Source organism: Pseudonaja textilis, chromosome 1 (assembly GCF_049901715.1).
Source record: "Pseudonaja textilis isolate UNSWEBS1 chromosome 1, rPseTex1.2, whole genome shotgun sequence".
NCBI classification, from domain to species: domain Eukaryota; kingdom Metazoa; phylum Chordata; class Lepidosauria; order Squamata; family Elapidae; genus Pseudonaja; species Pseudonaja textilis.
The window spans coordinates 217094039-217121512 of NC_141990.1; the positions used below are offsets into that span (position 1 = coordinate 217094039).

Here is a 27474-nt window from a genome sequence, read left to right on the forward strand (position 1 = left end):
TGCCATTGTAAGTTCAAATGAACTGTTGTAAGTGTTAGGGATACACCCTAGCAGGATCTGCAGGGCAGGCAGGCAGGCAGGCAAAATATGTGAGATAAACGTTTTTGTAGCTTATACTCAGTAAAACAGATACACAGTGCTAATTAAATAGTTTATTCCAGTTAGATTTATAGCATAGTCAAAACAGTCCATATATCATTCACTAGTTCAGTCCGTCCAAGGATTATCCAGTTGCAAATTCCAGTGTCGAAAAAGAGAGGTCAGTAAACTTACAAATGTCAGTCCGGTGATATATCTCCTCGCAGTAGAGATATGAAGAACTCAAAAACTCCTCTCTTCTTTCAGCAACTCAGCAGTAGAGGGAAACACGCAGTTAACAAACCATGCAATCCAGTAATTGTCAGTAATTGCCAGCAATCAATCAGGTCCTCTTGCTCCCTCTTATGGTGGTTTCACACCACACCCAAAATTACATGCTTTGCAGTTTTAAAGTGACACACACTTAAACATACAATCATAGTTTATATATATTATTTTACCCAAACTACGTTAGGTAACCTTGTTATTCCTAACATTCTCCCCTTTTGGGTAATATAATAATATATATATCTATTTACAACCTTAACCCATAGTCATCACAACTCTCTTTGTGTTTGACTGCACCTTGGGCTTTTGTGAATTGATCAGCAATATTTTGTTCAGTCATACAATATTCCAATCTTATTAAACCATCTTTTACAGATTGCCTTACATTCAGATATCTAAGATCTGTATGCTTAGATCTCGTTTTTACAGCAATATTTGTAGCCATCTGTATGGCCGCTTGATTGTCCTCATACACTACAATAGAATCATTAACAGTTAATCCCATATCCAACAACAACTGTTTATACAGAATTAAATCAGTACATAATAAGGATAGACATGAAAATTCTGCTTCCATTGTGGACATACTTATGTGTTGCTGTCTAATTGACCTCCAACCAATCAATGCTTTTCCTAGTAGTATAGCCATTCCTGAAGTTGATTTCCTAGTGCTTATATCTGTTGCAAAACTTGCATCAGCATATGCACTTAAAATCAAATTATCTTTTGGCTCCAAATACAATGCATAGTGCATTGTCCTTTTAAGATATCTTAAGATACGTTTTGCCGCTTGCCAGTGTCGTTCAGCGGGTTCAGCGTTGAATCGAGCCAATTGATTAACACTATAGGCAATATCTGGCCTTGACCAATTACTAATGTACGATAGACTACCAATTAATGACTGATAAATAGTCTTATCGAATTTTGAACTCTGAGCATCAGTGCGGCAAGATTCCTGACTCATTGGAGTTTTTGCTGGTTTACAAAGTTCCATCTTATATGTTTTTAGTAATTGATAAATCTTATCCTCTTGAGATATCTTATAGCCATCATTGGTTTTATTTATTGTCAATCCGAGATACTGTTTTATCTCTCCTAATTGCTTTAATTTTATCCTCTTACCTAATAATGATATTATTTCAGTAGCTTCATTATTAGTTTTTGTAATTAATGCAATATCATCTGTAAACAACAATAATAATGACACTATTCCATTTGTCTCTCTTTTAAATAAACATGGATCAGCTAAACCTGCTTTAAACCCTATATTGTTTAACTCCTTAACAATATATTGGTTCCATTCATAACCAGATTGTTTTAATCCATAGAGACTCTTTTTAAGTTTCCAACAGTCATTATTAGTTTTATCATCCTTAATCCCTACAGGTTTCTTTAGGTATATAGTGTGCTGCAATGGTGCATGCAGATAAGCAGTTTCTACATCTAAATGATTTATGATATAGTTTTTCTTAGCTGCCCACACTAAAGCTGCTCTCAAGGTTGTTGCTTTTAGACTTGGTGCAAACACTTCATCATAATCACATGCAGTTTGATTAAATTCTTGAGCTACCAACCTAGCCTTATGGGTAACAGTCCCATTTTTACCTGTTTTTAATTTAAATATCCATTTACAGCCAATGGACTTTTCACCTGGAGGTAATCTAGCATTCTCATAGACTCCCATCTGTTTTAATGAATTCAGTTCCTTTTGCATTGCTGTATGCCAGTTCTCCCGATCCTTCGCAGGATACAATTTTAGTTCCTCCACAGTAGCTGGAATTTTACTAATCTGGCAAACCACACTTGCCTGATACCTATCAGGTGGTCTACTCTCTCTTGTTGACCGCCTAGGTAGTACAGGACTTACAGGTGGACTTTTATCTATCACCTGTTCCTGGTTATCTATTTCTTCCTCACTTATTTCTTCCTGTTTTGGTCCTATTTGCTCTTCCTTTACTTCCTCTTTAATTGGACTTTTCCTATTACTAATATGGTGGTTTGGTCTTTTGTAGGTTTCTATAATTACACCTTTATTCGAATCTTGTTCCAATTTTTGCCATCCTACATGTTCCAGGAATTGTGCACTAGCACTACAATGAATTCTAGTTGTGCCCTCTTCCCAGAACCTGTAAGATTTATGGTTAGATTCGTAACCTACGAAAACTAATCTTTTAGCCCTATGCTGTCCCTTATGTCTCAGTTGTGTAGGAATATGCACCCATGCTGGTGCTCCAAATGTATGCATGTAGCTTAGGTCAGGTTTTTTACCATGCCACCGTGTGAATGGTAATTCACCTGTTGTTGAGTTAACAACATTATTCAATATATGATTACCACACATTATTGCTTCTCCCCATAAATTCTCAGGTAATCCTGAATCCGACAACATAGTACGAGCCATTGCCTGCAGTGTTTGGCCTCGTCTTTCTATAAAGGAATTATGTGGTGGCCTATATGGTGCAGACCTTTTATGTTCTACACCTGCCATCTTCAGTCTATTTTGGAACTTATTATTTATAAATTCCGTACCATTATCAGTTACAAGAGTTACTAGTTTCCTTTTAGTTTTTCTTTCTGCAAACTTCAACCAATTAAAGAAATTCTGATATGTTTCCGTTTTACTCTTCATTAAATAACAGAAACCATATCTAGAGTAATGATCCATTATACTTATATAACGAGCACCTCCCACACTTGGTTTTTTAGGACCTATAATATCAGCAAATACGACCTCTAGAGGCTCCTTAGTTTTAAATCCATTAATTCTATTTGCTGGTATTACCTTGCTTTTTTCTTGACTGCAAGCATTGCAGTGCAAATACTTACTGCAAGGCTTCAGTTTTATACCTTTAGACAGTTCAACCGTTTGCTTGAGCATTTTAAAATTTATATGCCCTAAACGTCTGTGTAACAAATGTATGCATTCATCATGAGGTTTAACGTTATTATACACTGTGTTAGCCACCTCTAATTGATTATCATTTAACACATACAATTCACCTTTTAAAGTTGCAGTCACTTTTTTACCTTCCTTTTCTATTATGCAGTTTTCTCCCCTAAAGGTAACTACATAACCTAGTTTAATCAAAACTCTAACTGAAAGCAAATTAAACTTAAGTTGTGGTACATATAACATTTTTACATTTTCTTTTATGCAAGAACAATATGCTGTACCTTCAGCTTTTGCTTTCAGTTTCCAACCATTCGCTAATGATATCTGCTGTGAACTCATGGACATCTTAATAAATCTTTTCTTATCTTTCGTTATGCAGTGCGATGCTCCACTATCTACAACCCAAAAATTATTATTGTTCACAGTTTGGTTGCTATACATGGCTAGCTCTAAGCATTTTTTATCCTTTTGATGCCTTTTTGCATTCTGGCTGGCATTTTGGCGTTTTGCTTTCTTGCAGAATCTAGCCAAATGTCCTTTTCTTCCACAATTAAAACATTTTCTAATTGTGTAGGCTGACGAAGATAATTCCTCTTCTTGTGGTTGTTCCCTTCTGATTTGATCCCTTTCAAGCCTTCTCCTGGCTTCTTCAATTAATCTGCCAGTAATATCAGTTAATGTGAGGTTATCTTTTGGCAGCACTTCCAGCAAAGTTACATAGTCGTCATAGCTCTCATCTAATGAAGACAAAATTATATAAACCTGATGTAGTTCAGTGAAGATAAGCTCTTTTTCATGCAACTCCTGAAAAATTCTCTTCATAGTGTTTATATGAGTCAACATGTCTCCATTCTTTTGAAGATGTGTTCTGAACAGCTTCCGTGTAAGATTTATATGTGCTCCTACACTGTCTCGAACATAAATCTTCTTTAAATTCTCCCAACACTTAGCAGCTGTTTCTTCTCCACGAATATGGACAAGCTGGTGGTCACAGAGTGTCAGTCCTATTATACAGAGAGCTTGTTCATTCTTCAGTTTATATTCTTGTATTTTGTGGGCATCATCTTCATCCTCCGGATCCCAAGCATCTACCTCTGGTGGGTTTTTAATTATATTCCACAAACCTTCTCTGCGTAGAAGTAGGCTGCATTTCATAGACCATGAAACATAGTTTGTTCCATCCAGTTTGGATATTAGAGACAAACTTGGTAAATTGACTTGTGCCATCTTTCTCTGGATATTAAACTATAATTAATAAAACACAGCTGTCTGTTTACAGTATTGTGTAACTACACTAACTCTCACTTTATATAAGCCTGTTATATCCTGGTTACTCTGACTGTGCAGCTGGGCCCATAACCAGTGTTAGGGATACACCCTAGCAGGATCTGCAGGGCAGTCAGGCAGGCAGGCAAAATATGTGAGATAAACGTTTTTGTAGCTTACACTCAGTAAAACAGATACACAGTGCTAATTAAATAGTTTATTCCAGTTAGATTTATAGCATAGTCAAAACAGTCCATATATCATTCACTAGTTCAGTCCATCCAAGGATTATCCAGTTGCAAATTCCAGTGTCGAAAAAGAGAGGTCAGTAAACTTACAAATGTCAGTCCGGTGATATATCTCCTCACAGTAGAGATATGAAGAACTCAAAAACTCCTCTCTTCTTTCAGCAACTCAGCAGTAGAGGGAAAAACGCAGTTAACAAACCATGCAATCCAGTAATTGTCAGTAATTGCCAGCAATCAATCAGGTCCTCTTGCTCCCTCTTATGGTGGTTTCACACCACACCCAAAGTTACATGCTTTGCAGTTTTAAAGTGACACACACTTAAACATACAATCATAGTTTATATATATTATTTTACCCAAACTACGTTAGGTAACCTTGTTATTCCTAACAGTAAGTTGAGGACTACCTGTATTTACAAAATCTGCCACAATTTGTTTTCAGTAGAAACATAGATATCAATTTGTATAATACTCAAAAATTACCGATATGTTCAGTTGTATTGAAAAGAGACATCAATGGAAAACAGATTGGATTTGGAGCTCCTGTGATTTTCTGAAAAAATCTGAGTCCAAAGTTCATCCCTTTTGTGGAGGTTTAGTAACTAACTAATATAAAGATTAAGTGGAACAGTTCATAAATTCTAGAATAGCCATGATCAAATATGCCAATTTTCCATTGTTCCCTATGTAAGGAGAATTACATGGAGTTACACAAAAAGATGCAATATGTTCTGATTGATTAAATAGTTACAACTCTCTATTATGGCAGCACTGTTCTCTACCTAGGTAAAAATTTCTATTGAACATTTCTCGACCTGAAATTCTTCCCTATAACACTTAACATTTTTGGAGTGCCTGCTGCCATTTGTGGGCATTCCAATCTCTAGTGCATTAGCCCCAAATGAAAACTGATGAGCTGGACATGGGAATAAAATGAAAACCTGAGTGTGAATTTATTAGAAGTGTTGTTGGATGACTGCCAACAAGTAACCATTTGTTTAGGATCAAAGCCAGGAAAAGAGGCCTAGGAGTTAAGTGTCTCATTAGCTCACATAGGGTAAAATCACAACCACGTGTTCATTGGGTGCACCTCTCTAACTCATACCAGGGTTTTTTTAAGTGCTATATAATTAGTTAGGAAATAAATTTCCAGGTACAATGTTTCTATAAGAAAAAAAAAAAAAATGAAAACAGTGCAAATTTAGGGAATTTTCCAATGCTTATTATGTGTTCACAAGGGACACAATGAAGTCTTATGTGCAAATTACAGTAAAAACTATTTCTCTTCAGATATAGACATTTATTATTTATTTATTTATTTGTAAAATTTATTAGCTGCCCATTTTACCACAAGATAACTCTGAGAGGCTTACAATATAAATCATTTATTTACTTTACTTAGACCTACATATGAATTATCCTTTATACATAAGTCTCTGATTATTATTATTTTTTAAATATTTTATTACATTTTCCATTATATTCCATCACAGCTCCAATTTTACAATGTCCTTGTACTAGTTATATTAAATCCCTCATTTTACATCATAGTATACATCCTAGTTACTACTATCATACAATAGTCTCTTTTATCTACATAGTCTCTGATTATTTTTCTCATGCTGCCTGAAGTACCTATAGCATATGCAGAATTCATTGGATTCAGATATTTTCAAAGTATTTTAATGCAACTACACTGATTTCACTGATTTAGATCAGATTCTTATAATACTATAAGATTCTTTAATACTTATAATGTCATAATGTTTGATTTTGGCTTGATGAGATGTGTAGCTCCAGATACTCAATATGTGAAGAAAGGATAGTTTAATGGTTTAGGTCCCCAATCTTCCCAGCTCTGGGAATTGCCAGGGGTGGGTGAACGTGCAGAGCTACATTTGTGCAAGCAGCACATATGTGTGTGAAACCGTGCCCCCTCCCTGCCAATGCTGCCTGTTTGCAGAGCCATAATGATTGGGGACAGCTGTATTAGAGGTGGTCAATTTGGAAGCCTCTCTGATTATCCCAAAGGTACTTTTTCAAGAGGCAACTGGACTTTCACTTCATAAATGCATGGCACAACATAGGAGAAGAAACACATCAGGACTAGATTCAGCAGTTGGTCTGCATTTAAAAGGCACAGGCCACTCTTTTGAACACAACAAAGTCTCCATATATTTTGGACAGAGAGGATCACTGATTTGAAAGAGGGGTTAAAGAGGCCATCTATGTTAAAACTGAGCAGCCCTCTCTCAACAGTGGGAGAGGGATGTGACATCATCTATCTCCAATTTACAATACAATCCTTTCAAGAGTTCCAAGAACGGTCCACACCAATTTGCACCACTCAGGTGACCTTGATGACATAGATAAACCTCCAGGTGACCTTAATGACCCACTAAAAGAATGCAAATTACCAGCTGTCTGCAAGGAGTATAAATCCTTCCATTCCCCACCATCCAGTCAGAGCTAAAGAAGCTTCTTGGATGAGAAGTGAAACATCTTCAAAGAAAAAACCAGAAAGTCCAGTTGCCTCTTGAAAAAGCTCCTTTGGGACAACCATGACCTGGATGACTGAGAATTCTCTAATTATGCCGAAGTATCTGCCCATCCTGCAAGAACTTGTCACTGTCTGAAGGTTGATGAGAACCTCTTCTAGTAGCACTGGCCCAAATAAATTCAAGTCCATCAAAACTGTTGCAGTGAGTAGCCTCTTTGCTTTGGTGATGTAAGTCTTATTGATTCTGTGACCCATATTGTTTTATTAAAGCAGACCCATATTTAATACTACATAACTCCCTTGTGCTCTGCTGTCCACCTGCCCATCTTTTTGGTTATCATATTGATGTATTCTCGGTGTCTTCTTTTTCACTCTTTATTTTATTGTTCTATTGTTTTACTTCTGTTCTATTTACCTTCCTTTCATTTTCTTTTCTTTTTATTACTGTAAGCCACCTAGAGTAGTGCACACAGTGAGATAGGTGGCAAATAAATTTAACAAATATGATGGAGTAACTAATAAATAACTAATGGAGTAAAAAGCTACATGCTTATTGGTTTGTTTATTATGGCGAAATATTCAGACATAGGGTTAGAGATTATTCTCCATGTGAGCATAGAGGCACAACCCATCTGGTGCCACTTCTTTTTGTAGAACAATCTCTCAATTTTAAAACAAAAAAAAGTGGGAAAAGCTTGGTCAGTAAGATTATACATAATAAAGATGCATAAAGCAGTTATTACCTGGTTCTGTATAGCAATCTGGGTATGATGACAAGATGAACAACCTGAGTTATATCAGATGACATCTGCAGATGAATGGAAAGTTTATTGTTCAGGATGCCAGGAAGGAAAACAGTTTATCTTATATTTCAAAAGGGTCTTGTTAGCATATCACCAGCAAATTCTGCTGACCAAGGGTATTTTTGTTTTTGTTTTCTGTTTAAATGGAATGAGATTTATAGCTACCCTTCAAATGCTGATTGCTGATCTCCAAATAAGTAATGGTCTTAAAAGGATCAGTTCAGTCCAGTATAAATTCTTCAAACTGGCTAGTGAGAAATAGATGGAGGGGGCAGAGGGTGAAAAAGAAACCCTGTAATCCAATGACAGCTTGACCATCCTTTCAGATGAAGAAGCCACATTTCCCCTTGGGGACTGGTAGGAAGGAGACTGCTGAACAGTAGATAATAAAAAAAAAGCTTGCATTTTTTTGGCAAAGCAATTATGCCAGCCTTCCTTATCCTTTCTCCTTCCCTCCCTCCCTCTCTCTCTTTCCCCCTTCACTGGCTTTGTCTTTCAGCCAGGAGGTACTGGGGATAAATGCTTATGAATTGACACTTTAAGTCTTCAGAACACAGGTTAATAGAAAAATGAATACAATAGCTACCAAGATCAGGATAATTGCACAAGTATCTTAAGTAGCTCTTTGGCATAATAGGGACCTAAAATGCTAAACTCAGTGACATTGCAGGGGTGCCTTGCAGGTCATGAAATACAGCCTCTTTGGAGGAAGAGAAGAATAAAATGTGAATTAGTCCATCCACGTTTCCAATGCTGTGTGCAATTCCCACCTTATACAATATTTAGAAGTGCTTTCTAACGATCACTGTAGAAATTTCCAAAGAGTAGGCTGCTTCTGGTTGGGTGGGAAAGACCAAAAGATGAGAGTGTCAAACTGGAAGGCAGAGTGAACAGGCCATGCATCAAGAGCATGGAGTTTTTAATAGATTCATACTAAGATGTTGATTATTGTTTAAGAATTGGAAAGATTTTTATAGTTACTTTCTTCAATCTGCTGTCCTCCAGATAAGTTGTATTTCAAGGTCCCTTAATTCCCAGTCAAAATCCAATGCGGGCAAATGGATATGAATTTGGGGAAGAGCTTAAAATTAAATAAATCACTCTCCTTGCCCTATGCAGCATGATACTTAGGACTACCCTCACATACCAGTGCTTGTAGTTGAAGGTGATTTTTAGAGGTCTTCTTCTGGTTCCACCAATATTTGAAAGCCTGAGATTAATCAAAGGTTAGCAGTGTCTCCTCAGATATGGCTTTCTATTTACCTATAGCTCTCCTAGAAAATCTATTCTGGTGTCCATTTGAATTATTTAAAGATGCTATATTATTATGCATAGTCACAGTCAGCTAAATGTTTAGACTGGATTTATCCACCTATGGTCCTTGGTAAATAGAGTCTGTCAACATTGTGGCATGAATGAAGGACACGCTTCACTGTCATTTTTTTTGTAGTCTTCAAATTCATGGTTTTTAGTCCTGCTTGAGTCCAGTCCATTATTCCATAAATGAAATAATAAATGGAATTACCCAGATGTTCGTTGCTGGAATGCTGAAGCAGCCAGAACTTTGAGCACCAGTCTTTGTAACTCTGAATGAGTGGTTATTTTCTGAGGGCTCCTTGTAATCAAATTTGGTTGAAATTGGAACAGGAACAAAGTGGAATTGAAAGAAGATTTGAAAGAAAGAAAAAAAAGATTTGCAGAAGCCTCATATAATCTTTCCAAGGAAAGATTCCACTGTTTTAGGATCAAGCAAAAAAAAAATCTATGCATATTTTTTAAAAAATTTTTTTAAACAATTAGGAATACTAGATTTTATCAGACATAATCAATAAACATTTTCAGTTCTCCACAGCATCCACAGAAATGTTGGACTTGCAGTTTTTTTCAAAAGGTCCATTGAACAAAAATCTATATCAGAGAAGGTTCTATTAGAGTTTTGTGAACATGACAGTTTTTAATAAAGCATTGGGCAATTGAAATGTTCTTTTTAATATTTTTCTAAGTTCCAGTTTCTAGCTTATGAGGTGCAAAGATGGACATGGGAAACTTGTGCAAATTTAAACCATCAGAGACTTAGCCTGGATCTTAAATCTTAAAGAGGGGTTAAGGATTTTATGCAGGGGTGGGATTCAAATTTTTTAACAATCAGTTCTGTGGGCGTGGCTTAGTTGGCGGGTGTGGCTTGGTGGTCATGTTATTGGCTGGGCGTGGCCAACTCAATATCACTCACATCGAGGCACTCATCTCCTCGTCTGGCCTCTCATGACTGTGGGGATGCTACAACAGTTGTAAGTGTGAAAAATGGTCATAAGTCACTTTTTTCAGTGCCATTGTAACTTTGAATGGTCACTCCACACAAGCAAAGTACCAGCAAAGGAGGGGGAAAAAACTCCAGAGACGTTCCTAAGACAGGAAGTTTGGTCCTGCCAAGAATGTAATAAGGGTAAATGGAGAGGCAGTTTCTGTAAGCAACACCAGAATGTTTCCTTCCTGCCTTCCTTACAGGATTAGGCCAGTAATTTCTTCTAACAACCAGTTCTCCAAACTGCTTAGAATGTTAACAACTGGTTCTAGCGAATAGGTGCGAACCTGTAGAATCCCACCCCTGATTTTATGTCCTTTTTATGACTGGCAAAAAAGCAATGCAGCTATATGTGCTCTACTCAGAAATAAGTTACATCAACTTCAATGTATGCATTGAGCTTTTTTTATTGTCTATATTAGGCTGTTAGATGTGCATTAGTGCTTTGCCATAATTTTCCTTATGTCAGACTACATGTTTGTTCTGTATAAAACTCTGGGCTGCATATGTTGTAGAGCAAGTAAATCCATCCACATTTGTAAATTGTGTAAGTACTTACAGTACAGTTTCGCTTTTTTTAATGCCAGTTTTTCTAAGGGCAGGAATCTGTTTTTGCTCACAACACTTTATCCTTTGCAATGACAGCCAAGAAATTTGTTCTGATTCAAAAGAATGGAACAGACTTTGTTCTGCCTGCACCACTCCCCTTCAAATATTCCCTTATCCCCATCTGCATTGCAATGGTTTAGCATATTCTAAAGGATGTGTGCCTGGAAGCAACATTGATCAAACAGCATGCTTACAGGCTCCCTTAGCCTCTTTCTCGCACTGAATGGTACATTGAAATGATTCAAAGAACTTCCCCTGTTTTTCTTCCCTGCTTGCAGAATGCTTTCTGCCATCAAGCTGCTTAATGGGAAGTCAAACTGGGCTTGGACAAGATTTCACCTTGCTAGACTTTTTTTTTCTTTGTTGGGTTCTGAAAAACGTGTGGTTTTTGACATAGAAGGACTCTTTTATTATGCTTAAATAAAAGCCAATTATTTGTTGTCATGCAAACTGCCACTGATGACTCCTAGATGTTAGAATGCCAGCTTTGGCAGTGATTGGTTGGATTTACAAAAAGATTTCATTCATCCACAGATCCTATATCTTTGACAGAGTAGATGCCACATAGTGGCCTCCCCCAACCTACTCTGTGATAATGTTATTCCACAAATGTCTTCTATATAGAATGACCAGTAACATACAAAGTACGTTGTTGCCAAGTAACAGTGACATTTTTTTACACTACATTCTACATGGATTTTTTTCCTCTCCACTCAAAGTGGCTCCTTCTCTACCTTGTTATTAAGCAGGAGCAATCTGTATGAGAATTTTCTGTGCAAATAGGTGTCATTTGCAATTGTCTATTACCTTTGAATAGGTTACCCAGTGTGATAAAGTGCTGGTATTAACCTTAGATGAACCTAAATCTGTTCATTAAAACACTTTTTCCCGGTCTTAAATGAGATGCCTAAATAGAATTGACAACTCCCACTAAAATCTGTGAGTAGGATGCAAAAATGAACAAATTATTCCATGCCGGATCAGCAGAATTATTTCCACCTTGTCTGGACCTCTTACTTGGCATTAGGTACCTACCAATCAATCACTTTGCTTTTCTGGTAGTATGAAACATGGGGTGAAGGGAAATAGGATGTAAAAATGAAACGTGATTGGGGAAAAGTGCCAGATGGTTTATTATAACATAATAAGCACAAGGATGCTGCTGGTTAATATCATAGCTAGACTATCATGAAAACTAACAAACCATCCCCCTTGCATTCACATTCACACACCCTAACTAAAACAAGCCTTCTTTTTCAGAATCAGAGTGGACTGTGTTACATGTAAGGGTAACACAATCTCCCTTAGGGTGCACTATGAATGCAGATGTAGGCAAGAAGTAATATCTGAATGTCCTGTATGATTTTAAAAGTGTTGGCTTTGATAACAGAAAAGGACATTTAAACTCTGCTTCAGGCAATAATATGGATTAGCACTGCATTTATAATGCTAAGATTCCCAAATATTTAGAATAAGTGAAGCATGTAATAATAATATCAAGGGGAAGGCAGAATAGGGCAGTGAAAGTCAACTAGAAAGTAAAGTGTAGGATTGGGTAACAAGTTGATTGTGTTGGATACAATTTATTTTGATAGTGACAGTTGGAGGATTTTATTTCATTGATTTGAGGGTTTTTTTAACACAAAATATTATAGTTTTATTAAAAGTCAAAAGTTATTAAAAATCTTATTTTGAAACTTTTAAAAATAAGTATTCAAAAACATCTTTTAAAAATCTTATTTTGTACCCATCACCAATTGTGATTATATATATTTAATTTATTTTAATGTGCTTTTATCTGGAATTTGTATCTGTAACTATTATTTTAATTAAAAACTCATAATCTTTTGCATATATACAAAAGCAAAGTGTGGCATCATATTTAGTTCTCAACATAAGCTATGAGCTCTCTCCCCCACCCTAATTTTGTAAAGGGAAGATAATTGTTATAGGCGTGGAATGTTCGGTCCAAGAGCCAACATTTATTTCCTTTAATATTATTGTATATACAATTTTCATCCTGAAGTTCCAATGCCATTAGTCATTACAGTTTGTTCAGAAGAGAAGAGGGTTTATTCTGAAGAGAAGCCTAAATCCCTATCCAAAAACCTAAATCCCTATCTAGAAAGAAAAATGAATGTGTACCTTGAGATTTCCTTTGGCATCCTCAAATGCCTTCTTGCCTTTTACTAGCACTTGTATTTCTAGTTCAGCTGTCCATATACTCCATAGGTTCAGCTACATACTATATTTAGATTATAGTAATCCCAATGTTCCTCATTCTGTACTTCAACCCCACAAACTCTAGCCAGGATAGGAACTGACCCATTTGGAGGGCAACAGGTTGGAATCATTACTGAGGGGGACATAATTGGGTCTGAGCCATGGACAATTGTGCTGTGATGGATATCATCATGAGAATATTGATCTGGACAGCTGCTGGTATGAAGTAGCAAAAGTTCATACTAAGAAACCATAGGGAAGGAAGTTTTTTTAAAAACTGGCACTGTCACCATGCATAAAATCTACGGAATAAGTGTTAGAAGAAGGCCGTCAAAATGATCAAAGAATGAGAGTAATAATAGTAATTATTAATATGAATTAAATTAGAACATTATTTATTGTGAGCTTTATGTTGACTACCAGGTTGATTGGTGTCAAAGAAGGAATTTAGATAATTACATAGAGGCCAAAGTTATACATTTATTCTAATCACCAGGACATTGCCCCTGGTGGAAATTGACTCTGAGGGAGAGGAGGAACAGCCAACAGGGAGTGGAAGTGTGGCTCTGGAGGTTGTGAAGGAGGCTGGGGAGGGGCAGAGGCCTGCTGAGCAGTCAGAGAGGACCCAGGCCCATCCCCTATCCATCCTAGGGCATGCAGAGAGGAGAGGATAAGGGAGAGATGTGGTCTAGTCAGGAGGAGAGGGCCTTGATCCTCTTCATGGGCTGCAGGTGTGAGAACTGCATAAAAGTTTGGACCTGCATTCTGGTAAATGCTGGAGATAAAGTGTGTTTTATTTTGGTTAGAGGTTATCCTGGTTGGCATCCTTCCAACAGACTGTGCCTTGTTATCTCCTTGAATTTGGTAAATACTTCTCCTGCTCCGTTGTGGAAATTTCATCATTGTAGTTTGTTTTTTATTTTCACCACTATCTGCTCATTAAATTCGCACTGTATTGCTTTCTTTTGAAGACTATTTTTGAGTATGTTTTATCTCCAACTGAGAATTATTTAACAATGGGGCCAAGTTGGAGACATTAAAGGACATTTATTTACATTTTGGATTTTTTTACATTTGTGTTACACTCTGGATCATCACAGACATTGATGGAGAGAGTATTCCTGTTTTCATATCCTATTTGTCTTTCATTTGTACTGCCTGCCTTCCATTGAAGACCTATATACTGCACAGGTCAGAGAGAAGGCTTAGAAAATATCTACAGATCCTCACATCTTGGACATAAACCGTTTCAACTCTTCCCCTTGGGATGTTGCTACAGAATATTGCATGTCACAACAATCAAAGGCAGAGACAGTTCCTTGTGTGTCTAAACACATTTGGCCAATAAAGTGTTCTGTTCTGTTCTACTTCTGGCTTTCACTAAATGTCTAGTTCAGTGGTGGGATTCAATTTTTTTTTTAATTACTGCTTCTGTGGGTGTGGCTTGGTGGGCATGGCAGGAGAAGGATACTGCAAAATCTCCAATCAGAGGTGGCATTTGCTGGTTCTCCGAACTACTCAAAATTTCCACTACCGGTTCTCTAAAACTGGTCAGAACCTGCTGAATACTACCCCTGGTCTAGTTGGTATATGCATTTTGTTCTTGTTGATTAAAAAAATATATATTTACCTGCATAAAGTGTTTGTGTGTGTGTGTGTGTATTATATTTTACTGAAGACTGTGTTTTGTTATCACTTCAGTGCCTCAAACACAAAATCAATATATTAGTATTCTCAAAGATTCCTAAACTTCTTCAGGCTACTTTCCCAAAAACTCCCCAGCAGCTTGTCACAGAGGCAGGAAGAATCTTTCTCCACATTTGAGATTTTTTTCTTTTAAAAAAAATCAATCTGCTGTGCTGCTTTTCCAAGAAGGAAGTCCAGAAAAAATCTGATTCTCAAATTTCCCTTCCTTAAAAGAAGTTTTGTATATATAATACTTCCTATCATTGTTACAAAACACAAGACCAATATTATGAAAGGACCCAGCAAGTGATGCTAAATGCTGGATTTAAAATGAAACACTGAAATTTTAGTTCAAATGTGCTTTAGAAGGATTGCATGGAGTTGTTCATAAACCTCTACGGAAAGGTTTATTTTAATGTGATGGCTGCAACCCAAATGGATGCCATGTGGCTTTTCCATGCTAATTCATCTTTCTGTGTGGCTATTTACATTTTTTTAAAAAGTAGAAATGTATATCCCGATGTTGAAGGGTCACTCATAACATTGAAAGCCTTTGAAATTCCCATGGAGATCCCAGTAGGTGTAGCCGTTTTTCATGTGACAGAAGGGAGAAATTATTACGTTTATGGGGAGTAATCATATTAAAGGTAAAATCACCCTCGAGTCAAACTCCATTTTTGATGTCTGCTTCCATGCTGCTTTACTGGCAGTAATATAAAGGTAGTTTGTTCTTGCCTTCAGCTCTGATGTGTGCTGTACATTAAATAAGTGGTTTACCATTGCCTTTTTCTGAGGTGGTTTTTTTTAAATTTTCCAATCTATTCTTCAGCCCAGGATTTTTATATATATATGTATGTATTAACCTGGTCTGACTTTGTTTAGTGTTCAGATCCCTCCATCTTGCCACTTAGCTGAGCATTAATGTTATTTCTATTTAATTACTTTTAAATTCTTCTAAAAGCCAATTAAAGTCCATTTAACTTCAGTTGGACTCCACCCATTCCTTTCTGCTGGTTTTACGGTGTGGCCCATGATGTGAAACACAGGAGTCTAGGGCAGCTCTGAGCCCTCAAAACTCATTTCAGTTGCTTTAACAGAAAAGTAATACTTGAAAGAATACCCAGCAATGTATTTCCTTAGAGATTGTCACTTTGACAAAATTAGTTCTATTCTAAAAGCCTCCATTCTTCTTTGTTTTTTCTCTTGAGAATTATAATATAAAGGGAAAGGCAGTTTGGTCTAGTGGTTAAAGCAACATGCTAGAAACCAGGAGACAAGAGACTTCAAGTCCCGCCTGCATGTAAGCCAGCTGATCCTAGTCAGGACCAATCTAGTCTTACATGTAAGCCACCAGAGTGACATTGGGGCAGTCAGTTTCTCTCAGCCCAATTCACCTTCCAAGGTTGTTATGGAGAAAATAGGAAGGAGTATTCTATGTTTTCCACCTTGAGCTACTTATGAAGTAATGAAAGTGAGATAAAAAATCTAAATAAATAATGAAGATGCACAGGCACTATTTTATTCTGCTTAAAAGAATAAACATAAAGGCATGATTCTGTGTAACTCTTTAAAAGGAATCTGCAAAGATGCATTATGGATTTCTGATATTTATTAATTAATTCCACTTAATGGCCACCCATTGCTCCAAGGAAACTCTGGGAGTCAGGCAAAGTCAAAATAAGGCATTCCATTAAAAGCCTATGAAAGCAAACTGAGTAGAGGAAAAGAACCATAATTAACCTTGTGTTTTAGTGGTTGGGTTTGTATGTGTATATATATATATGTGTGTGTGTGCATCCATGCCTGTGAACCCCCCATTTTAATGCTTGCTTTCTTTCCTCACAGAATCTGATGTTGCAGATTTTGATGGGAGGAGCTCCCTCCTCTACAGATTCAATCAAAAGCTGATGAGCACCTTCAAAGACGTGGTTTCCCTGAAGTTCAAGAGCATGCAGGGAGATGGGGTCCTGTTTCATGGCGAAGGGCAACATGGAGATTACATTACTCTGGAGCTGCAAAATGGGAAGCTGTTGTTGCTCATCAACCTGGGTTTGTTCAAACTTTTCAACTTATCTTGCATAAAGTTCTTCCTCCTCTTGGCTCTTTTCTGACCTTTCCCCCACTGAGATTTGAAGGTCTGTCTGCCCATCTGTGAATCAGCAGGAATGCATGCAGGCAGGATAGTTGCTTTTGCATCTTTAGGAGGTTGAATAAGGAAGAATATATGATTTTAACATCAGAAAAAGGAGGGCTGATTAAGAGGTTGGGGAGGAAAGGGAGACAATATTGTGGGGGAGCACGGCAGGAATAACAAAATCATGCTGAGTATTAGGAATATAAGTCACCTAACAGGTATTTGGGTTAGAAATATATAAACCAGGATAAACATTTTAGTACTATATCTTTAAGGGAATCCAAGAGCATGCAATTGGGTGTGGTTTCTCAAACGGCCATAAGATGGAGCCAGAAACTTGGTTTGTTTAGTCTTAATCTCAGAAGAGAGTGTATCTCTGTCTCTGTTTCCTTCTGTTGGAAAGTATTGCCGTTGCTCCATTTCTTCTAATTAACTGATATTACTGGATTTAATGTAAGTCTGTTACTGAACTGTTTTTGACACTGAAATTTGATATTTGAATTATCCCTGGATGAAAACTGACTGATTTACTTGTGAATGACGGTTGGACTGCTCATTTTTGGACTTTGCTTAAATTTTTCTGGAAGTAAAAACCTACATTTACTATACAGTGTATCTGTGTGCTCTGTGTGTATCATTCCAACACTACTCTCAAATACATCTCCCTGTATGCGCTCATTCTCCTAATGGGGAATTACCTCAACACTGAGCTTGTTTTGTCATGAGATTAGATATTGGGGGGGCGGGGAGGTTATCAGTCTGTAGTTAATGTAACCAGCAACCAATTGAGATTTTGGGTGGGGAAACAGAGAACAATGTGTTGTTATGATGGATTAGAGATAGAGATGGTAGAGATAGATGATGATAGATAGATAGGTAGATAGATAGATAGATAGATAGATAGATAGATAGATAGATAGATAGATAGATAGATAGATGTTGGATGGATAGGTAGGTAGGTAGGTAGATACAGGGATGGGATTCTACTGGTTCGGACCAATTTGGGCGAACTTCTTGCTCCAAAGATCAGTTGGCAGCGAACTGGTTCACTGTGATCCCTGCTCTTTCCTGTGCTTTATTTCCTTTTTAAAGAGCATAGCTGGTTCACGTGGTAGAGTGGTTTGTTGTGCCTCAGCTGTTTTATTCAAAAGGGGCTGCAGTAAAAGGTAACTATTAGAGATTTTTAAAACACGGAGTACACGCAGGGCGTGCATGCGCATGCAAAGCATGCAATCCCTGAACCGGTTGTTATACAGGTGGAATCCCACACCTAGATGGATGGATGGATGGATGGATGGATGGATGGATAGATAGATAGATAGATAGATAGATAGATAGATAGATAGATAGATAGATAGATAGATAGATGATATTGTGTGTGTGTGTTAAATTCAATTTGACCCAGAAATTATGGCTTCAGCTATGTACATGAATAGATTATGTACCTACATATAGTATGTAGTATGTAATAGAGAAGTAAAATACTTACCCCTCAATTTCTAGGGAAGATTTTGACTTTCCACCCAAAGGAAAATCTAGGAAAAATAAATAGCTGCAAATGAAATCTTGCTGTTTTCAATATCTTCCTTTCCATAAATTCCACAGCTAAGTTTATGGGCTGTACCTCTGATTAATGCATACAGATATTCCTCAACCTATGAGCACAATAAGTCCAGAATGCTGGCTGTTAATCATTGTTGCTTCTAAATGGGCCATCACATATTTTGATTCAATTGCACTAGTATTTTTATGATGGTCATAAACTGACCATAAATATAAACAATGGTTGTTAAGTGAATCCAGCAGAATCCAAAGGACATCATTTGCTGTTTTCTACCAATAGATGTGAAAAAGGTCACAAATTGTAGTCATGTGATCACAGGACACTTCAATCTGTTGTAAATGTGAGCTGGTTTTAAGGCACCTAAAATGCGAGCATGATTGCAGGATGTGTGTGTGGCAGTCAAAATTTCGAGGATGGGTCATAAATAGCTTGAAGTCATTTTGAAGTCATTCATTACTTTGAATGATTGTCAACTCATAAAACATTCCTATGCCTGTTTTTAAAAAGTGGGGGGGGAATCTGGAAGAGCAGTTGAAAGCGAAAGTACATTCCAAATCTTTATTTATTTATGTATTTAATTTATTTATTTGATTTGTCAATCACTTACAAGATAACAGGTATAAATATAAACATAGTTATGAATACAGGAGATGGATATATATAAGAAAAATAAAAAGAAACAATAGGACAGGGACGGTAGGCATGATTGGTATGCTTATGCACACCCCCTACAAACCTCTTAGGAAAGGGGTGAGGTCAATAGTCTAAGGTTAAAGTTTTTGGGGTTTGGGAAAGAAACCACAGAGTCAGGTAGACTATTCCAAACATTGACCACTCTGTTGCTGAAGTCGTATTTCCTGCAATCAAGTTTGGTGCGGTTAACATTGAGTTTGTATCTATTGTGTGCTCTTGTAGTATTATGGTTGAAGCTGAAGTATTCATTGACAGGTAGGACATTGCAATGTATGATTTTATATACTATACTTAGATCAGACCAAAGGTGGCATAGTTGTAGGTTTTCTAGGTGTAGAATTTAGAGTCTGTTGGCATAAGGTATTCTGCAACAAGTATAGGAGTGGAGAACTCTTCTTGTGAAATATTTCTGGACTTTCTCAACTGTGTTAATATCAGATACGTAATGTGGGTTCCAGACTGATGAGCTGTATTCGAGTATTGGTCTAGAAAATGTTTTATATGCTCTAGTTAGTAGTGTAATATTACCAGAGAATTATCTTTAAAATTATTTTTAAAAGATTGTAACTAAAATACCTGAGTTTTGCCCGTGAATATATTTATTTGGAGAACATGAATGTGCTCAATTGGAGAATATGGTTTATGAGACATCCAGGGTGGAGGGGGGGAAAAACAGGGTCACATGTGACTGTAAATTACATATGCCAGAGTTGGCTTGCTGTCGGGATTCCCGCAATCACTCTAATTAAATTGTAATTTTGGAGCCAACCTTCAAAAAACTTCAAAGGATTCATTAGAGGCAACAATGATCATGAAATGACTGGTCAATAAGCTAGGACTACCTGTAATGTAATTAAGAAATCTAGCACAACTTTGAAAAAATAACGATAATTAAAAAAAAAAACCCACACACCATCGTCCTGCACTGAAGCCCAAAGATACTGGCATAGAATTAAAAAAAAATGGTTAGAGGAAATAATGGTGGAACAAATTGAATTAAAACCAGAATTCTTCTTATTGGGGATATTTAATAGATAATTTTCTAAAAAAACAAAATATATAATACTGCACATTCTTACTGCAGCCAGAATAACCTTTGCACAGTGTTGGAAACAAGCAGATATTTCAACAGAGGAAATGGTCATTCGGAAAATAACAGCCTGTGCAGAGATGGATAAATTAACCTTAGCACTTAAGGAAAAAGAAACATCAGAATATTATAGAAGCTGGGAATGCTGGTATGACTGGGTAGAAAAAAAATAGAAAATATATTAGTAAATAGTGTAAAATGTAAGAGGTAGTAATTATATATTCGCAATAAGATGTATTTGTAAATATGTCACCAATATTGAAAACAAATAAGGAACCATAGACTGTTGATTATAGAATTGCTACCCTGTTTCTCCAACAATATGGCCTCCCCCAATAGGAAGTCCCAGCATGTTTTATAGGCATGAAATGAAATTAAGCCCCTCCCCCCAAATTAAGGCCTATATTAAAACATGCGAAATGGGGGGAATGGTGGGGGGGCTTGCCGTTAGGAAGTACTTTTGTTGCACACCCGGATATGGTGCTGCCTGCGTTGAGCCCGATACAAAGTGCCCCACCAATGCCGAGGTCAACATCCAAGCCGTCGCCACCTGCCCGCCTGAAGATGCAAGGGGGGGAATTAAGTCACCCCCAAAAAGACGGCCTAGCCATTTTTGTCGGGGCTCAAAAAAAAAAAAAAAAAAGACCCGGCCTTATTATATGAGAAACACGGTAGTTTTTAATCTTTTTCTTTTCCTTCTTTTTTCTGTGTGTTGTGTATGTGTTTGTTTGACATTTTAGTTGTATAATCAATAAAGTTTGTTAAAAAACAACAACCCACACACTTCACATTTGAATAACAGTCCTGAGCTGCTTAAGGAAATCCTTTCCTCCTCCTCCTCCTCCTCCTCCTCCTCCCCCTCTTCCTCCTCCTCCTCCCTTCTTAAAATGAGTTTAGATCCCAAAGTCATTCCAAGAAGCACTAAGGAGAGAGACAAATAAATAAGGCTTCTTCCCACAGCTTGGAGAGCAGGTTTTTTAGAGTTAGTGATGGGGGTGGGAGTGGGCAGTGAAATGAAAGAGAACCCTTAGCTAACATGTGTTCAACAGAAATAAGTTAAATCTGCCTTACAAATTATTCCATTTTTAATTTGAAAGGGTGCTGGATCTTAAAGCTGTCAATGTAGGAAATGGAATAATTGAATTTCTAATTATCTGCCCATCCTTATTTAGTCATGATGTGTAGAACATACCAACTGACTCTACCTGTAGTTCTATATTTGTTAATCTGAAAACAAAATTTTAGTGCTACCAGTACATATTGCATTACTTTTACCTTTAAATGTTATATCCTTTATGGGGGCTTTCCTTCCTGTCCCAATAAAATAACTAAGGATTGTATAGAGCAGTGGGAGTTGAAAACCACCCATCTTAAAATTGTCAAGGTTGAGAAACACTGGTATAAAGTGTGAAAATGATATTCCAGTTCTGAACCAGCTGTTATGACTATAGGGTATATGTTATGTTAACAACACAGAATCCATGCAAAATTGGACATTTATAGCTAGAGATTTTATTTCTGAAATGACCCTGTGTCTTAAATGAGAATCTGTCACTTATTTTTTTTTTCTTTCTCTATCTGTTTCTTACACAAAAGCAAAGGCAGATACACACACACACACACAAATGTATAAACTTGTATTTTTTTCTGACTGTGGGCTGTCCAAGTCACCACTGAAGCCAATGAAGTCTCTGCTTCAATTCTCTGGGTATTAATAATTAAAATATTATTCTCTCTGTGGGTATTTATCATATGAAGATGTGTAGGCTTGAAAATGCAAGTAGTGTGGTGTGTGATCAAATTTTCATTCTCAGATCATCTGCTCTTCAGTCCAATCCTAATTAAATTTTCTCAAAAATGAGTGTGTTTGATTTGCCTTTGAGATTGATATGCCTAATTACATCCATGGTACTAAATATTCTGAAATGCTGGATTTCTATGTACCACCCAATGCAATATGTATTTGTCCAAAGGAAAATCTTTTTCATTACAGTGAGGTGCACTTGCAGAAATGTGTATAGGATTCTAGCTTCAATGACGTGCATTCATGGATGTTTTACTATCAATGCTGCCTGAATGACATTGACAAAAAAAGATTGATCCCACTTAATTCCACTTACCCATAACTTTTCCACAAACAGATGGTTGATTCCTTACATGCTCCTTTCTTCTGAAGCCAGAAGCATTGTGCTTTTCTTATGTATCAACCTCTTGGCTGCATTTAGGCCTTGTCTGTTTCGGCTGATTAAATAAAAATTAGCTTGTTAGGCTGTCAGATTGTCAGAAATAGTTATTTTATTTAGGCTTTGTTAATTTCACTTCCTTTCAAATGTACTCTGTTTAATTCTGAAACAGAAGAATGGCAATGGAACTAGGGTTGTGTAGGTTTCTGTGTGAATATGAGACAGTTTTGCCAAGCAGCATTCTAGGGAGACTGTGTCCTAACCAATGAATTTTGCTTACTAAATGCTTGGCAAAATTTGAATCAAAGATTTGCATTCTGTCAAATCCAATGTCATTGCATTGTTCCAATGTGTCACTCGGAGACTAAGTGGAAAAGTTAGATTAACCCGATTAAAACTTTCAAATCATCAATGTAAACTTTTCCCATGATAAGCAGAAGGAAGCAGAAAGCTGTAAGACAATTAGCAGGTAGACTGAAGGATAAATACAGTGACAAGACATCTGAAGACCTAAAGCTCTTGGAAAATTGAGCAGAAAATCATGAAGACAGATATGGAAGGGGACAGAAAGAATGTCCTTACTTCAGAAAAGGAAATAAAAGAAAAGTGCTTTAAAATGGCTCTGATTTCATTCAGGCTGCTTTCTGTTTGCAAATTTATATTGAGGAGAAGAGACTTGGGAGCAATATTCTCTTAAGGTTTGAATATTTGAAGAGAGTTGTGGGCAAGCTAAAGGGTGACATATTGTTTCAGAGGCCCTGGAGAATAAGTAGCAAAAATCCCTTACAGTTTGTTTTTGAAGATAGAAAGTGAAAGGAAACAAAGGCTGCCTATCTTTACTATTGTTTAAGGTAAAGTAAAGGTTCCCCTCGCACATACATGCTAGTTGTTTCCAGCTCTAAGGGCAGTGCTCATCTCCATTACAAAGTCAAAGAGCCAGCGCTGTCTGAAAACGTCTCTGGGGTCATGTGGCCGGCATGACTAAATGCTGAAGGCACATGGAATGCTGTTACCTTCCCACCAAAGCGGTCCCTATTTTTCTACTTGCATTTTTTACATGCTTTTGAACTACTATGTTGGCAGAAGCTGGGACAAGTAACTCCATAGGGATTCGAACCACCGAACTGCCAGCCTTTCTGATTGACAAGCTCCACGTCTTAGCCACTAAACCACCACGTCCCTTGAGTACGTGTCCTTTAAGTACTATTGCTTAGGCAGAAACAAACCTTAACTAAGAAGGAAGGGGGTTATATGTAGGCAAGGTGATTCAAAGTAAACCTCACACCCTGAGCATAGGAATGGTAACTTGAAGAATTTTTATACTTATACTAAGGTTGCTCTGTGGTTGGGATCTGATGTGAAAAAAAGCCTTTGTAATGTACTGGGAGCATAAACATAATATTTGTGTGCCACAATATTTGTGCAGCTCACCTGGATTCATTACAATAGATGCAACATTTTCCAGGATTGATTCCTGTGGGCTTCTGTGTAGCTGCTTTAGTGAGGTGTGAGAAGATGTGGCATTCACCCTCATTCACCCCACCACTTCTGAACAGAATCCAAAGCACTGCACAGCCCTAATCTATATTTTTATGTCTGTCTGTCTGTCTGTCTATCTGTCTGTCTGTCTGTCTGTCAAGTTACAGGGTTCCCATTCTTTGCATAGCTCAGATTCTTCTTTATTATTTTAAGTGGGCTGGAGGTCAGTAATAACAAACAGAAATTTTTGTGCTGTGGCTAACGCTAAATCCTTAGGATTAAGAGGAGAGTTAAAAGCATGCTACTTAAAAGGCTGCCTCCAAAACAGCAGATAGGCTTCTCACTAGTATGACTAATGCAGTCTGTAAAATACTAATGATGTCTGTGGTTTACATGGATGGATTGTTTCACCCCAGTCTGACTTTGCTTTTCAGGTTTTTTTTTCTTTTAAAAAGGCTGTGTACAAAACCCATTTGGCTGGCAAGATTCTAGTATCTAATTTCTGCTATCTCAGATGACCTTGCTCTATTAGACATATGCCAGTTTTGAAGTTGAAGAACAAAGTGAAATGAAGACTAAAAAGAGGTGTTTGGTAGTTGGGGGGCTTTTAGGCACTGTGGTGGTTTGTCGTCCTTCCCAAGTAAACAAGATGGGAAACACAACTAGGTGAACAAATTCTACTGTATTGTAAGGCTACATTAAATTTTGCAAATCTGAAGTTATTATCTTCCCATTGCCATTTTTAACTGCTTGATCCAATAGGTGGGTTCTTCCTAAGTTTCTTTCTCTGGCCATTAAGCCACTGGGGGCTCCTCCCTCTCTTATCAGATTGTTTCCTAAGCAATGTCTCATGATCCCCAATTTCCTAAGTTCACCCATGCATTCCATTACATGATTGCAATGGGCTCATTAAGAAGATAAATTAGAAACTTGTTTAAGATTTACTTGTTTTTTTATATTTGCTAGGTTTGAATTAACTCAAAAGGAATCTTTTCTCCCCCACCCCCACCCCACCCCAAAAAAATGCCTCACTGCTTCTTTGTGCAGGGAGAAAAAATCTGTCTCTATGGATTCATAAAAAATATGGAGTCAGAGACTCCAAAGAATCAATAGATTCTTTTCTGCAGAGAAAGTGGTGTCCACAACAAGGGCCCTTTGGTCAAAATAATGAAAGCAACATTGAACCACAAGTTCTGAATTTTGGGTATGCATGGGACAATGGAACAATGTAATCAGAGTAGAAAAGTCACAGTTTTCAGAGTGACACCATTGATAAGGGCTGCCTTCCTGTGTTTCTTCCTGCTTTTATATAGTGGAAAACAGCTGTAGTCCTTCACTTTCCTAGATAAAATGGACTTCTGCATATAGATGACACTGTATAGAATGCACCTCCAGGTAAAAGAAGTGTTGGGAAACATGTTTTGCGATGTGTCAAGTGCCTTTTGAAACAAAAGTGCACCTGCTCACAATTAGTCCCCATCTCAATACTGCTGAGGTCAAATCCATTCCCAAGTCACGTAGTCTTATAGGACAGAAATGCAGCAGATAAACACATTCAGATGAGAAAACTGACTTTACCAGCTTAGGAACTCTTTATGTATTTAGCCTTTTTAAAAGAAACTTAGAAAAAAGCAAGCTTTTTCTCCCAATCCCACTTATTTTTGCATGTGCAATTGTTGCTCAGCATCAAATAGAAGACAGGATTCTTCTGGTGACTAAAAACATAATTTCACATCATATGATTCTCTTCCCTTTAAAATAAATGAAAGACCTCACTTGGTTCCTATTATCAAAACTTTCTTAGATAAACAGAGACTGCTAAGAACGATTCAAAACAGAAAATGTTCTGCTCTGTAAGGTACATTTCTAAAAGCTACTCATTGTGACATGCATATCCTTTCTCAATGGACAGATGGCTAGAAGGATAGATAGATGAATAATGCAGGTGAAAGGAGAGATTTGCAATTTACATTACACCTCTGAGAGAACCCATTTTTCATCTGTTCCTATTTAGAGCCTGGACATCCCCTTCCATTGGCACAGTGGTATAATACCTACACACAGATTATATTTATATCCATTTAAGCAGAGAGAATGAAGGACTTCCAAAAATTAACAGGAGACAGCTGGTACATAGGAGGAAGGCTGTGGGTGAAAGCATACTGGTGATGTAATAGCATAGACAAAGTTAGTGCTCTCTTAATAGTGAGAATTTTGCATCTTAAAATACTTTTTTGTCAGATTTTTCTTTTACAAAAAAGCATCATCTTTCGTGGCAACCTTTTTTCAGCAGACATATCAGGCATGGCGAGAAATTTGTGTAAGACATGAAAAAAATATTGCACTGCCTATGTGTCAATTCCTTTTTCTAAAGTTGCAAAATGAACAGTCAATAAAAGCAGGGAATAGCAAATCCTGACACACCAAGGCTATATTAAAAAGTCACCATCCTATTAAGACATAATAATTTAGGCAGGGATTGGTATTTCAATTATTGGAGAGACAGAGTGAATTTTAAGGGTAGAGAAGAAGAAAATTGAGATTCTTCATTGCATCCTGGCTGCCATCTTTGCTTATAATTTTTATTCCAGTTTAACACCAGCTGCTTGAACAATGTTTACCCCACCTCCACAGTGGCAGAATTATTTTATATTGCAAAGTGTCATTGCTTTGGTGATCTACTGGTGAATAATAATGATGGTTTAGGACTGTACACTTTCTCAAATGTAGAGTAAGGCTAATGGAATCTGGTGTTTGCAAGCCCCAAACTCTTAAAGGCACCCACTGCTCAAATTTCAAAAAAGAAGGAAGGAAGGAAGTTCATTCTTCTTCTCAACAGAGTCCCTCAAATTATTTGGGCCAATATTTTGAAATTCAACTATGACCATCCTTATTATGTTTTACTATAATCCTCACTATAATATACTGGTTATTCTTAAGTGTATCATAAAAATGCTGACATCCTTTTTGTGCTGAAATATATCTATACCATATAAGGGTATGGTTGGATGAATCATTTAAGCTTTAGTTGGCTTTGTTTCTGATTTTTCTGTCTCATTTCCCACTTTTTAAAAAACATGTGAAAATTTTAGTGATTTTTATAGGTAAATTTGCAACAACAGAAGCATTTCCGCTGCCAATTTCCCCTAATATAGTTGTACTTTTGTGCATATCTTTCCAGATATATGGAGCTTGATTACACATTTTGGCTGTAGAGCTGTGTTGAAAATTTGGAAAAGTGTGAATATGAATCATAAAAGTATTTTGATTCAGGTACAGATTCAGAACATCAAATTAGACCATTTACCTCTTCAGGAGAGCAGCCAAATCCTTTGTCTCAAAAGATTCACACGTAAGAGCCTTGAAAATTCCCTATGTTCTGATGATGTAAGCTGGCAAAGAAATACAAATGGGTTTCCATCCCATTCTGGGGAT

At 37.0% G+C, this 27474-nt stretch overlaps 1 protein-coding gene across 2 annotated transcripts in view; it reads left to right on the forward strand.

The window, feature by feature from the left end:
• CNTNAP5 (contactin associated protein family member 5) overlaps positions 1–27474 on the forward strand; it is a 402137-nt gene that overhangs the window by 151429 nt on the left and 223234 nt on the right. For both annotated transcript variants that reach the window (XM_087920476.1, XM_087920475.1), the window contains exon 5: positions 16742–16945. In XM_087920476.1, coding sequence (XP_087776602.1) covers positions 16742–16945 — 204 coding nt within the window. The remainder of the gene's footprint in view (positions 1–16741; positions 16946–27474) is intronic.